The sequence below is a fragment of the Coregonus lavaretus genome (assembly GCF_964263955.1).
Source record: "Coregonus lavaretus genome assembly, chromosome: 31".
In the NCBI taxonomy this organism is placed as follows: Eukaryota; Metazoa; Chordata; class Actinopteri; order Salmoniformes; family Salmonidae; genus Coregonus; species Coregonus lavaretus.
Genome location: NC_140018.1, coordinates 15789728 through 15804124, shown reverse-complemented (window position 1 = coordinate 15804124; position 14397 = coordinate 15789728). Strand labels below are relative to the sequence as shown.

General features: G+C 44.5%; 1 protein-coding gene across 4 annotated transcripts in view; it reads right to left on the bottom strand.

Moving 5' to 3' along the window:
• The window catches only part of esr1 (estrogen receptor 1), a 31430-nt gene that overhangs the window by 6039 nt on the left and 10994 nt on the right, over window positions 1-14397 (bottom strand). For all 4 annotated transcript variants that reach the window (XM_084149554.1, XM_084149555.1, XM_084149556.1 and 1 more), the window contains 3 exons: window positions 11775-11891; window positions 4282-4484; window positions 3894-4047 (listed from right to left, as the gene is read on the bottom strand). In XM_084149554.1, the coding sequence (XP_084005680.1) occupies window positions 3894-4047; window positions 4282-4484; window positions 11775-11891 (474 nt within the window). The remainder of the gene's footprint in view (window positions 1-3893; window positions 4048-4281; window positions 4485-11774; window positions 11892-14397) is intronic.

Here is a 14397-nt window from a genome sequence, read left to right as displayed (position 1 = left end):
CTATACCAACATATTGGAGCTTACAGCACAATAGTATTTCTCATAAAAACAAGGGAGTGATGCAGTCAATCTCTCCTCTACTCTGAGCCAGGAAAGATTGACATGCATACTGTTGACATTGGCCCTCTGTGTGCATTGAAGGCCAAAGCGTGCCACTCTGTTGTGGGCCAGCTGCAGCTTTCCTAGGTCCTTCTTTGCAACACCTGACCATATGACCGGGCAATAATCAAGATATGATAAAACTAGGGCTTGCAGGACTTGTTTGAGAGTGGTGTTAAAAATGCAGAGAATCTCTTTATCACAGACATACCTCTTCCCATCTTTACAACAATTGAACCAATATGCCTTGATCATGACAATTTACAATCCAGGGTGACACCAAGAACTTTAGTCTCCTCAACATGCTCAATAGCCACATCATTCATTACCAGATTCAGCTGAGGTCTAGAACTTAAGGAATGATTTGCACCAATTACAATGCTTTTAGTTTTAGAAATTACTAGCCACCCATTCTAAAACTGACTGAAAGTCTTTGTTTAGGGTTGCAGTGATTTCACTAGCTGTTGGTGCTGACGTGTATAATGTTGAATCATATGCGTACATAGACACACAGGCTATATTTGTGTGTGTGTGTGTCTAAGGTGCTGTGTATTTGTTCGCCTAAACGACCCTTTTTGAGGTGATGTCTGTCAACATAATGCCTGTAATGTCCCAGCGTGTGTGTGCATGGGCGCCTGACTATGTTTGATAGTGTGGGGGGGGGGGGGGGGGGGGGGGGGGGGAGCTTGGGGGGGTTGCATTTGTTTTCCTACATTGTTTCTTAACAGGGGGAATCCATATTTATGAACAGAACACAACTATTTTTCTTAGGTTTAGGCACAATAAATTATATTGAAAAAGTGTTTTAATTACTAATCTCCTCCCTTCCCTGAAAATCCCAACCCCAATAATGAATTGACAGGTCTGAAACCCTACCAACTCTGTGACTCACAAATATCCTGCTCCTCCTCTAACAATCCCACCCACAGTAATCGATTGACAGGCCAAACTGTTAAGAATGTGGCCAGGATAACGCATGACAATGAGGAAAGGAAATCGAAAATGGGAGGATTAAAATATATTTTTTACCCAATAAGGATTTGAATTTGAACGTTGTACTTGGTAGGTTAAGACAAAGCATTGTTAAATTGCACATTAAGTTATCATCTTTTTTGTCAAAAATAATGCGATCACAATAATGTAGTACAATTACAAATGTGAAATTTGATTTATCTTTTAACAATTTTCTTTCTCAATATGGCAGTGTTATCTGGTAGGGCATTGAACAAGAACAGTCAACTTGAAAATGCAAACTGGAGTTTTACATTAAAATTTGGTCATTGATTATGTTCACATAAAAATAATATAGCAAAAGTCATTATCAAATTTGATTTTTTTTGGGCAGCTATATCCATAAATTGCAGACCCGAATCTGCAATAGAAAGAATAAAATGTAGCTCCATTAATATGGGTCATTGTCACACCCTGATCTGTTTCACCTGTCTTGTGCTTGTCTCCACCCCCCACCAGGTGTCTCCCATTTCCCCCATTATCCCCTTTGTATTTATACCTGCGTTTTCTGTTTGTCTGTTGCCAGTTCGTCTTGTCTTGCCAAGTCTTACCAGCGTGTTTTCCCATTTTCCAGTCTCTCTAGTTTCTGTTTTCTAGTCCTCCCGGTTCTGACCATTCTGCCTGCCCTGAGCCTGCCTGCCGTTCTGTCCCTTATTCACACTGCCTTGGACTACGGACCTCTGCCTGCCCTTTGACCTGCCGTTTGCCTTCCCCGTCTTGTAATAAATATCTGAGATTCGAACTGTCCACCTCCTGTGTCTCCATCTGGGTCTTATCCTGAGTGGTGATTGGTCATATTTGAACAGTTGGGGCTAGAGCCAGGGTCTCCAACCTTTTCTTTCATAAAGGCTACTTCATAGCCCCTAAAGAAATTGCGAGCTACTCATATACAGCCTGCATATTCTGTTATTGTTGAGGCCACATTTTATAAATAGAAACAAACAGCAATGCATACATAATGTCATTGCATTTTGGTTCTTAAAAATCACACATTTTGAACTAAAATCATTCTACTGGAGCCTACCTTGAGAATCTTTTTTAAATGGTCATTCTGTTTAATAGTGTCCTTTGGAACAACAACCACAGTGAGTAGGCTACATATTTGACAACAAATTGTAAAGAAACAGAATCCTCATGAAAAGTATGAGTAATAACAAAAGTGTAGTCTCAGCAAGCACATTAATTGACCGTTCCGCTTTTCCTCTGACATTGACTTTTTTTGGCTCCCGTTGTTGCACTGTCGACATTAAAATGATTAAAATGGACTTGTCTCAGCAGCATACATATGTCATGCAATGAAATAGAAAGTAGAAATGGCTTATTTGGTCGATATTACTTACCAATCCAGAGCTGTTTTATCAAGATACAAATATCCTGTGCTCACACAAAATTCTTCAGCTGCTCTGTAGTTCACTAATTGCTACATACTTAAGTCTCAGACTGCCATCATTGAAGTAGTTTGTGGTGATGAGGGGCGATGTACAAAACAAAGTCATCATTGATTGGATCATCTCTAACCAATCAGAGTATCAAAGCCAATGACGAATTTTCCAACCACCACTTTACCCATGTGTTTTCTGGCTCTGGCCCAACCCATCGGATTCTGGACCAATCAGACAGCTCCGAATGTGTTCGCATTTGGTGAAGCGTCTTGGAGTTACTCAGATCCAGACTCATTGCGGAGAAGAAACTAAGGTCCGTAAGCGTGGCATAGCGTTTGGCTAGTGGCCAGGCAAATGGGGCTTGGCCAGGACTGTTACTTATGCAAATGAATGAAAACATTTTAACAATGTGATTGAACCGATTGGGGAAAATAGAAGGCAAAAATGCAGAATGGGGGGGGGGAATTATTTAACAGAGTTATATTTCTCACTATCTACTTGAGAGCTAATCATTGACAGCCTGCGAGCTATCGGACATGCAGTTTTCTGCTAAGGTGCAACCTTTGGTAGGCTGATGGAAGGCTACTCAGAGTCAGAGTCTGCACTACAGCGAAGCCTAATCAGACATGCCTGTACTCCATCATCGTTCTTACAGGCAAAGTGAAATGATACATTGAATTTGCTCGTGGTGCACACAGCTCGAATTATATGTGACAACACCATCGGACATGAAACAACGATACAAATGTAACAACAGCACAACAAAATAGATAACAAATATTTTGCAGGTGTCTTTTCATTTTAAACACCAGTGGTGCAACTAGTGCTTTTTAACTGCACTGAAACAAAACAGTGACTTTCAAGTGGTCAACACCATTTATCTTGAGGCGACGGAGGGAGGGGGTGCAAAATGCAAACATATAAATGGACATATCTATTTGTATTTGTATTTATTTGTATTAACTTTTAAAATGACAAATTACCCAATGGATCATCATAATTTTCTGGTAAAAAAGTGCCGGTGCAAAAACATGTTTGCACCCCTATTTTGAAAGTGGAGGTGCAGCTGCTCCGTTTGCTCCATTGCTCAGGTGCCTGTGTGCGTGTGTGTGTGACCACAGCACCCGGTTACTGCCACTACCAAGGCCTGCCACCACAGGAGGAGACAGGTTGCGTAAGCAGCCATGTGATTAGACAAGGCCATAGTCTAGGACACATAGTGAGTGCGTAGGGGTCTGCTTTGTGTGTGTTTGTCCGTCTGTGTGTGTGAGAGAGAGAAAATTAGTACTATTCAAGCCTTGTTGGAGTGATTTACTTATCTGGCTAGTAAAAATATAGCTGGTGTACGGTATGTTACATTACGACATCATCTATCATTTCTGTGCGGTCTTAGGTTCTTGCCTGGTACTTTCTTAGCCCAGGCGATCATGTGCACCAGCTCCTTGTCGGCCATGCTGGTGAGCAGGGTCATCATGGTGACCTCTGTGTAGGGGCGGGCCACCTTCTGACGAGAACACAAGGCTGGTGGCTCCGCTCCCTGCAGCAGGAACAGCACCTTGGGGGGAAGAGCAGGAGGTTATGACAGAGTTAGAAAAGATCAGCACCTTGGGGGGCACCACCCATTCAATTCCAATTGTACCCCTGGAGTATACATGTGAGTAAGTGTAATAATAATAATTTGTGTGTTACTTTGTGTTTCCACTTACATGTTTATTTATATTAACTGACTTGTTTAGCGCTGTGGCTTAGAGATCTATGAAATGGAGGAAGCCATGTGAAATGTTCAGACCTGTTCAGGAGGCATGGTGATTCTGGGCCCGCCCCATCCTCCACCACCATTGAGGCTGCTGCTGCTGCTGCTGTTCCTACCCCCGTCCTGAGGGGGCGCTGTCCTGTGCTCCAGGTCACTGTAGGGTTTCTCTCTGTCACCAGCAGGACCACAATGTCGCTTATCCTTCCGGAGAACCCTCCCACCACGGTCCTTACGCAAGCCTGGGGTATAGAGTAGAGTTAGTAAAGAACACGCACAAACACACAAACATATACATATATACATACATACATATATATATACATATATATATATATATACAGTACCAGTCAAAAGTTTGGACACACCTACTCTTTCCAGGGTTTTTCTTTATTTTTACTATTATCTACATTGTAGAATAATAGTGAAGACATCAAAACTATGAAATAACACATATGGAATCATGTAGTAACCAAAAAAGTGTTAAACAAATCAAAATATATGTTATATTTGAGATTCTTCAAAGTAGCCACCCTTTGCCTTGATGACAGCTTTGCACAATCTTGGCATTCTCTCAACCAGCTTCATGTGGTAGTCACCTGGAATGCATTTCAATTAACAGGTGTGCCTTGTTAAAAGTTAATTTGTGGAATTTCTTTCCTTCTTAATGTATTTGAGCCAATCAGTTGTGTTGTGACAAGGTAGGGGTGGTATTCAGAAGATAGCCCTATTTGGTAAAAGACCAAGTCCATATTATGGCAAGAACAGCTCAAATAAGCACAGAGAAACGACAGTCCATCATTACTTTAAGACATGAAGGTCAGTCAATACGGAACATTTCAAGAACTTTGAACGTTTCTTCAAGTGCAGTCGCAAAAACCATCAAGGGCTATGATGAAACTGGCTCTCATGAGGACCGCCACAGGAAAGGAAGACCCAGAGTTACCTCTGCTGCAGAGGATAAGTTCATTAGAGTTACCAGCCACAGAAATTGCAGCCCAATAAAAATAAAGAAAAACCCTTGAATGAGTAGGTGTGTCCAAACTTTTGACTGGTTCTGTATATACACACAGACACACACAAACACAGACACACACACTTATCTCTCTATTTGCACTCTTACTCGCAAGAATAACTTCATATCATATCCTTGCTGTAGAATTTTGGTGTGGGTATGGATGGTGTGTGTGTGTGTTCATGAAGTAGGAAAACTAAAATGTGCATCTGTAGGCTATTAATCAACCCTCTTACTCCCTCAGAAGAAAGTGGTTCAAGGCCATTGTAAAGGCAGACTCCATTTTACAGTATCTGCACACACAATGCTCAGCTACACACAATGCCTGTCCTTTCAGCATCAAGCAGGCCTAGACCCCTTTCCTGCAGTCAAATGACCAAATCGCCCTCTGTTGGCCTCATGGGTGACCCTAATTTAGCCCACTGCAGTAAATTAACTAGGGATTCATATTTTCCATAAAATCTATGAAGTTTCAATACCGGAATAATTTATTTTTATCCCAAGCTTTCCTGGAAATACTGCAAAAATCGGAAGCTCCCATTTAAAGCGTTTAAAACCAAGATATGGTCACTCTGCCAGGGTTCTCCCAAAATAAGATTGTTGCTGGGCCACATTGATTCAACAGCAAGTGAAACAACAGCAATGATAGAGTAACTATGATTGCCAATGTGAATTGCGAAACAGGCTGTTAATAAATTCCATGCGTTATCATGTTCCTCAATTAGTTCAGCGCATTTCAGCAGTAGGCCTAGGCTATCTCGATACAGTGCATGCGCAGGACGCACAGAGTGCCCCCAGAGTAGGCTATGCGTTGTCGAATCATACAAACTTTGTAACGGCAGTCAACAAAAAGTAAAATGACCAAAGTGGCTAAATTTACTAGATAACCTCCAAAGAATGACAGAATATCTCATATTTGGCAAATTTCGAGTTAATAATTACACAGATAGCAGATCAGCTCATTACATTTACATTTTACATTTTAGTCATTTAGCAGACGCTCTTATCCAGAGCGACTTACAGTTAGTGAGTGCATACATTATTTATTTTTTTCATACCCCCCGTGGGAATCGAACCCACAACCCTGGCGTTGCAAACGCCATGCTCTACCAACTGAGCTACATCCCTGCCGGCCATTCCCTCCCCTACCCTGGACGACGCTGCGGCAATTGTGCGCCGCCCCATGGGTCTCCCGGTTGCGGCCGGCTACGACAGAGCCTGGATTCGAACCAGGATCTCTAGTGGCACAGCTAGCACTGCGATGCAGTGCCTTAGACCACTGCGCCACTCGGGCTCATGAAAAACAGGGAGATGAAGAGAGGAAATTGTTTGAATATCAATAGGCTATCTTAACGGGGACCAACTCTGTTTAAAAAATATATCCATATCTACTCTCATACCGTTTGTTGATCACACATTCTCTACCGAAGCTCTCATTTGGGCAGCAATAACAGACACCGCAGAGAAGCGGGGGGAAATGTTATAGCGGTATTTTGACATGCATAGGCGAGACATGCTTTGATAATGCAACCTATGGATTACAGAATAAAGTTAGGAATTTTTATGCGAGACAGGAGTCAGGATTTGGGGTTTCAGTGGGATTGGGACGATAGGAAAATAGCCTCTATATAAGGCTACATTTTTTGCCAGTCTGCTGCTGTGCATGTTGTGTATTTTGTAGAATTGCATTAGTGTGACATTGGGGGAAAATGTTGTAATTTCCCAGGTCTTGTCGTTTATTTTTTCGGGAAATGTAAAAAGTTATCCCGGGATAGTCTGAGGTTTGAGGTTGTCTCATCGTCGGGTGAGGTTGTGTTTTCTCTAGCAGGAGGTAAGCTTGGCTTCTTATATGGTGTTGAGTAAAGCTTAAACCATGTATTTAGATTGTAGGTAGGTATTGTAGTTAGGTATTGTAGTTAGGTATTGTAGGTAGTTTATTTAGGTAGTTATTGTAGGTAATTATTGTAGGTAAGTATTGTATTCGAGTGAGCCCGGTGAAGCACGAGGCTAGCCAACCCACTACATGGACCAATAAAGCTAGCTAGCTAGCGGGTAGCTACTGGTAACTTTTAGCAACTGTAGTAAAGCTTAAACCATGTATTTAGATTGTAGTTAGGTATTGTAGGTAGTTTATTTAGGTAGTTATTGTAGGTAATTATTGTAGGTAGGTATTGTATTCGAGTGAGCCCGGTGAAGCACGAGGCTAGCTAACCCACTACCTGGCCCCATAAAGCTAGCTAGCTAGCGGGTAGCTACTGGTAACTTTTAGCAACTGTGGATAGCTGTTTCCAATGTTATTTCACGCTTAAGAGTACCTGTAATTAAGCCAGCTAGCTACCTACCATTCAGCTGTTTTTCTAACCTCATTATCTGAAGCATTAACGTTAGGTAGTTAGTAGCTACTGTACTTAATTACAGCTACTGATTGCAGAAGACCAATGTCTTGTCTGCCACCCAGACAGCTGGCGTCGGGTAAGTTTGGCTTTATGCATAGCTTGGGCTTTGTCGAGTAAGGCTTAAACTATGTATTTAGATTGTAGTTGGGTATTGTAGCTAGGCATCGTGGGTTGTTGTGGGTAGTTGTTGTATGTAGTTATTGTAGGTTAGTATTGTATTCGGCGGTGCCGGGTGTAGCACGAAGCTAGCTAGCTAACTCACCTCCTGGACTAGCTGGCGAGTAGCTATTAGCAACGGTAGCAACTAAATACAATATCCTTTTAGCCAGCTACATTCGTTCGCAGCGACGCCGTTTTTCAAACAAAGTCAACACAGCAGCCATTGCTAGCTAGCCAACACTACCAGCTAGCTGTACTGTAGCAGCTAAATACAATATCTTTGTGCTAGCTAGCCAACGTTTAATTATTGCTGCGTTATGAAAGGAACTAGACACGGACACGAATTATCTGTTTAGTGTGCTAACACACTATTGGTAGTTTGTTGTAACCAAGTTTTGGTGCTAAACTGTGTGTTATTGGATGCTAGCATGCTAGTTAGCTATGGCGTCATAGTTAGCTAGCTGAATAAAGTAAGTTGAGTCTATTCCTTGAAACATTGAACCGCTGTAGTTTACAACAATTCTAATTTCTAAAGTGGAAGTTGGGAGAGTTTTATTCGGGTGGTTCAGTGAAACAATTATAGTTTCTGAGGTGGAAGTTGGGAGAGTTATATTTGGGAGTTTTTTTTGGTGAGGGAGGCCCTGCTCTCTCCTTTCCCAGATGTTTAGTTCATTTCATTCCGATCTCCTCTGCATTATTGTAGCCATCTGCTACAGCCTGTCAACTATGCCTCTGCCTATCCCTGTTCTCTCCTCTCCGCACAGGCTACACAAACGCCTCACACCGCGTGGCTGCTGCCTCTCTAACCTGGTGGTCCCTGCACGCACCACACACCTGGAGTTCCAGGTCTCAGGCAGCCTCTGGAACTGCCGTTCTGCTGCCAACAAGGCTGACTTCATCCCAGCCTATGCTACCCTCCAGTCCCTCGACTTCCTGGCGTTGACGGAAACATGGATTACCACTGAAAACACTGCTACTCCTACTGCTCTCTCCTCGTCTGACCATGTGTTCTCGCATACCCCGAGAGCATCTGGTCAGAGGGGTGGTGGCACAGGAATCCTCATCTCTCCCAAGTGGTCATTCTCAATTTTTCCCCTAACCCATCTGTCTATCTCCTCATTTGAATTCCATGCTGTCACAGTCACTAGCCCATTTAAGCTTAATATCCTTGTCATCTATCGCCCTCCAGGTTCCCTTGGAGAGTTCATTAATGAGCTTGACGCCTTGATAAGTTCCTTTCCTGAGGATGGCTCACCCCTCACAGTTTTGGGGGATTTCAACCTCCCTACGTCTACATTTGACTCATTTCTCTCTGCCTCCTTCTTTCAACTCCTCTCCTCTTTTGACCTCACCCTCTCACCGTCCCCCCCTACTCACAAGGCAGGCAATACGCTTGACCTCATCTTTACTAGATGCTGCTCTTCTACCAATCTCACTGCAACTCCCCTCCATGTCTCCGACCACTACTTTGTATCCTTTTCTCTCTCGCTCTCCTCCAACACTACTCACTCTGCCCCTACACAGATGGTAATGCGCCGCCGCAACCTTCGCTCTCTCTCTCCCACTACTCTCTCCTCTTCCATCCTATCATCCCTTCCCTCTGCTCAATCCTTCTCCCTCCAATCTCCTGATTCTGCCTCCTCAACCCTCCTCTCCTCCCTTTCTGCATCCTTTGACTCCCTGTGTCCCCTATCCTCCCGGCCGGCTCGGTCCTCCCCTCCAGCTCCGTGGCTTGATGACTCATTGCGAGCTCACAGAACAGAGCTCCGGGCAGCTGAGCGGAAATGGAAGAAAACTAAACTCCCTGCCGACCTGGCATCTTTTCACTCCCTCCTCTCTACATTTTCTTCATCTGTTTCTGCTGCTAAGGCCACTTTCTACCACTCTAAATTCCAAGCATCTGCCTCTAACCCTAGGAAGCTCTTTGCCACATTCTCCTCACTGCTGAATCCTCCCCCCCTGTGGATGACTTCGTCAACCACTTTGAAAAGAAGGTTGACGACATCCGATCCTCGTTTGTTCAGTCTAATGACACTGCTGGTCCTGCTCACACTGCCCTACCCTATGCTTTGACTTCTTTCTCCCCTCTCTCTCCAGATAAAATCTTGCGACTTGTGACTGCAGGCCGCCCAACAACCTGCCCGCTTGACCCCATCCCCTCCTCTCTTCTCCAGACCATCTCCGGTGACCTTCTCCCCTACCTCACCTCGCTGATCAACTCATCCTTGTCCGCTGGCTATGTCCCTTCCGTCTTCAAGAGAGCGAGAGTTGCACCCCTTCTCAAAAAACCAACACTCGATCCCACTGATGTCAACAACTACAGACCAGTATCCCTTCTTTCTTTTCTTTCCAAAACTATTGAGCTTGCCGTCTTTAGCCAACTCTCTTGCTATCTCTCTCAGAATGACCTTCTTGATCCAAACCAGTCAGGTTTCAGGACTGGTCATTCAACTGAGACTGCTCTTCTCTGTGTCACGGAGGCTCTCCGCACTGCTAAAGCTAACTCTCTCTCCTCTGCTCTTGTCCTTCTAGACCTGTCTGCTGCCTTTGATACTGTGAACCATCAGATCCTCCTCTCCACCCTCTCCGAGCTGGGCATCTCCGGCGCGGCTCACTCCTGGATTGCGTCCTACCTGACCGGTCGCTCCTACCAAGTGGCGTGGCGAGAAGCTGTCTCCGCACCACGTGCTCTCACCACTGGTGTCCCCCAGGGCTCAGTTCTAGGCCCTCTCCTATTCTCCCTATACACCAAGTCACTTGGCTCTGTCATATCCTCACATGGCCTCTCCTATCATTGCTACGCTGACGATACACAACTAATCTTCTCCTTTCCCCCTTCTGATAACCAGGTGGCGAATCGCATCTCTGCATGTCTGGCAGACATATCAGTATGGATGACGGATCACCACCTCAAGCTGAACCCTGGCAAGACGGAGCTGTTCTTCCTCCCGGGGAAGGACTGCCCGTTCCATGATCTCGCCATCACGGTTGACAACTCCGTTGTGTCCTCCTCCCAGAGTGCGAAGAGCCTTGGCGTGACCCTGGACAACACCCTGTCGTTCTCCGCTAACATCAAGGCGGTGACCCGATCCTGCAGGTTCATGCTCTACAACATTCGGAGAGTACGACCCTGCCTTACACAGGAAGCGGCACAGGTCCTAATCCAGGCACTTGTCATCTCCCGTCTGGATTACTGCAACTCACTGTTGGCTGGGCTCCCTGCCTGTGCCATTAAACCCCTACAACTCATCCAGAATGCCGCAGCCCGTCTGGTGTTCAACCTTCCCAAGTTCTCTCACGTCACCCCGCTCCTCCGCACACTCCACTGGCTTCCAGTTGAAGCTCGCATCTGTTACAAGACCATGGTGCTTGCCTATGGAGCTGTGAGGGGAACGGCACCTCCGTACCTTCAGGCTCTGATCAGTCCCTACACCCAAACGAGGGCATTGCGTTCATCCACCTCTGGCCTGCTGGCTCCCCTTCCTCTGCGGAAGCATAGTTCCCGCTCAGCCCAGTCAAAACTGTTCGCTGCTCTGGCACCCCAATGGTGGAACAAGCTCCCTCACGACGCCAGGACAGCGGAGTCACTCACCACCTTCCGGAGACATTTGAAACCCCACCTCTTTAAGGAATACCTGGGATAGGATAAAGTAATCCTTCTACCCCCCCCTTACCCCAACACCCCCCCCCCAAAAAAAAAAATATATATATATATATATATATATATATTGTAAAGTGGTTATCCCACTGGCTATAGGGTGAATGCACCAATTTGTAAGTCGCTCTGGATAAGAGCGTCTGCTAAATGACGTAAATGTAAATGTAAAATAGTCCCGGTATCCCGGTTACCGGTGTTAATCCGTAATCTTAACTGATACTACCTTTTTCAGACTACTGAGGCAAGCCAAACCAAGACAAACTGTAGGCTGTGTGTATGTCCACCATTGTGTTCCCTTACTCACCTCCTTTTACCATCCCCACTTCGTAACACTTTCTGAGGCGGCATGCCTGGCAGCTCTTCCTACGGTTCCTGTCCATTGTACACTGGTTGGTCGCAGGGCACATGTAGTCATTGTGACCTGAAATAAAAATAAAAAAATGGGATGAGACTCCCATTCCAATCACTGGGACTGCCGCACAAATTGATTTTTCATATCTCTCTGGCATAGAGGGGATTAAAATGTATGATTACCATGGAGACCAGCTATGTTCTGATTATGTGTCTTTTGTTGTGGGATGTCCACCATCCCCTCAAAATATTCTGTATGTTATTTCAGATTCCACTGCCTTACAAGGTCAAATTAACTCAGTTACCCAGGACAACCTATTCAACTTTATCTCTAGACTGAAAGAACATTTGGTTATGGTTTTACAACATGTTCAATTTCAGTATTGATGAAACTGTGGTGTCTATGGCATACGACCTACTATAAAAGACACTCCCTTTCAGTCGTTCTGTTTTCTTTTGACTAGTGTTCTTTCTCTACACCCAGTGTAGACCCACCTTTAGCAATAGCACTAAAGTGGTCCTGGTAAATGGCAGTGTTACACCTTCTCTCTGTACGTAAGTAAGATCCTTTTAAATAAACCAGATTCGGTACAGACACCCCCAGACTCATCGGAATGCCCCCGCCCTATGACCCAACTAGCAATTTTTTGATTAGTCTATGTGGCCCTGATGGATTAGAGCTTTGATGTGGGCCTGATGGATTAGAACTAAATATGTTGGGTTAGAGCTTTGATCAGCCTGAAAATTCAAGCCTGATGCTACCTGAGCCTGATGAGCCATAAACATTTTATGAGCCTAAACCCCAAAGAAGCCAAAATTATTGTGCCGTTATCCAATACAAGCTATTACACAGTGGGCAAACGTACAAAAAAATATTTTGTACGTTTGCCCACTGACAAATACATGATCAGTCTATAATTTTAATGGTAGGTTTATTTGAACAGTGAGAGACAGAATAACAACAAAAAAATCCAGAAAAACCCATGTCAAAAATGTTATAAATTGATTTGCAATTTAATGAGGGAAATAAGTATTTGACCCCCTCTCAATCAGAAAGATTTCTGGCCCCCAGGTGTCTTTTATACAGGTAACGAGCTGAGATTAGGAGCACACTCGTAAAGGGAGTGCTCCTAATCTCCGCTTGTTACCTGTATAAAAGACACCTGTCCACAGAAGCAATCAATCAATCCGATTCCAAACTCTCCACCATGGCCAAGACCAAAGAGCTCACCAAGGATGTCAGGGACAAGATTGTAGACCTACACAAGGCTGGAATGGGCTACAAGACCATCGCCAAGCAGCTTGGTGAGAAGGTGACAACAGTTGGTGCGATTATTCGCAAATGGAAGAAACACAAAATAACTGTCAATCTCCCTCGGCCTGGGGCTCCATGCAAGATCTCACCTCGTGGAGTTGCAATGATCATGAGAACGGTGAGGAATCAGCCCAGAACTACACGGGAGGATCTTGTCAATGATCTCAAGGCAGCTGGGACCATAGTCACCAAGAAAACAATTGGTAACACACTACGCTGTGAAGGACTGAAATCCTGCAGCGCCCGCAAGGTCCCCCTGCTCAAGAAAGCACATATACAGGCCCGTCTGAAGTTTGCCAATGAACATCTGAATGATTCAGAGGAGAACTGGGTGAAAGTGTTGTGGTCAGATGAGACCAAAATCGAGCTCTTTGGCATCAACTCAACTCGCCCTGTTTGGAGGAGGAGGAATGCTGCCTATGAACCCAAGAACACCATCCCCACTGTCAAACATGGAGGTGGAAACATTATGCTTTGGGGGTGTTTTTCTGCTAAGGGGACAGGACAACTTCACCGCATCAAAGGGACGATGGACGGGGCCATGTACCGTCAAATCTTGGGTGAGAACCTCCTTCCCTCAGCCAGGGCATTGAAAATGGGTCGTGGATGGGTATTCCAGCATGACAATGACCCAAAACACACGGCCAAGGCAACAAAGGAGTGGCTCAAGAAGAGGCACATTAAGGTCCTGGAGTGGCCTAGCCAGTCTCCAGACCTTAATCCCATAGAAAATCTGTGGAGGGAGCTGAAGGGTCGAGTTGCCAAACGTCAGGCTCGAAACCTTAATGACTTGGAGAAGATCTGCAAAGAGGAGTGGGACAAAATACCTCCTGAGATGTGTGCAAACCTGGTGGCCAACTACAAGAAACGTCTGACCTCTGTGATTGCCAACAAGGGTTTTGCCACCAAGTACTAAGTCATGTTTTGCAGAGGGGTCAAATACTTATTTCCCTCATTAAAATGCAAATCAATTTATAACATTTTTGACATGCGTTTTTCTGGATTTGTTTTGTTGTTATTCTGTCTCTCACTGTTCAAATAAACCTACCATTAAAATTATAGACTGATCATGTATTTGTCAGTGGGCAAACATACAAAATCAGCAGGGGATCAAATACTTTTTTCCCTCACTGTATACTGTCTTAGGTAAATGAATGAAACAAGCTCCAGTAATCTTTTTGATGGTGGAATGCTGTATGCCTATTACTGTACTGTATTGTATTATACTGTATTATATGGACTGGAATTATGCACCTCTTTC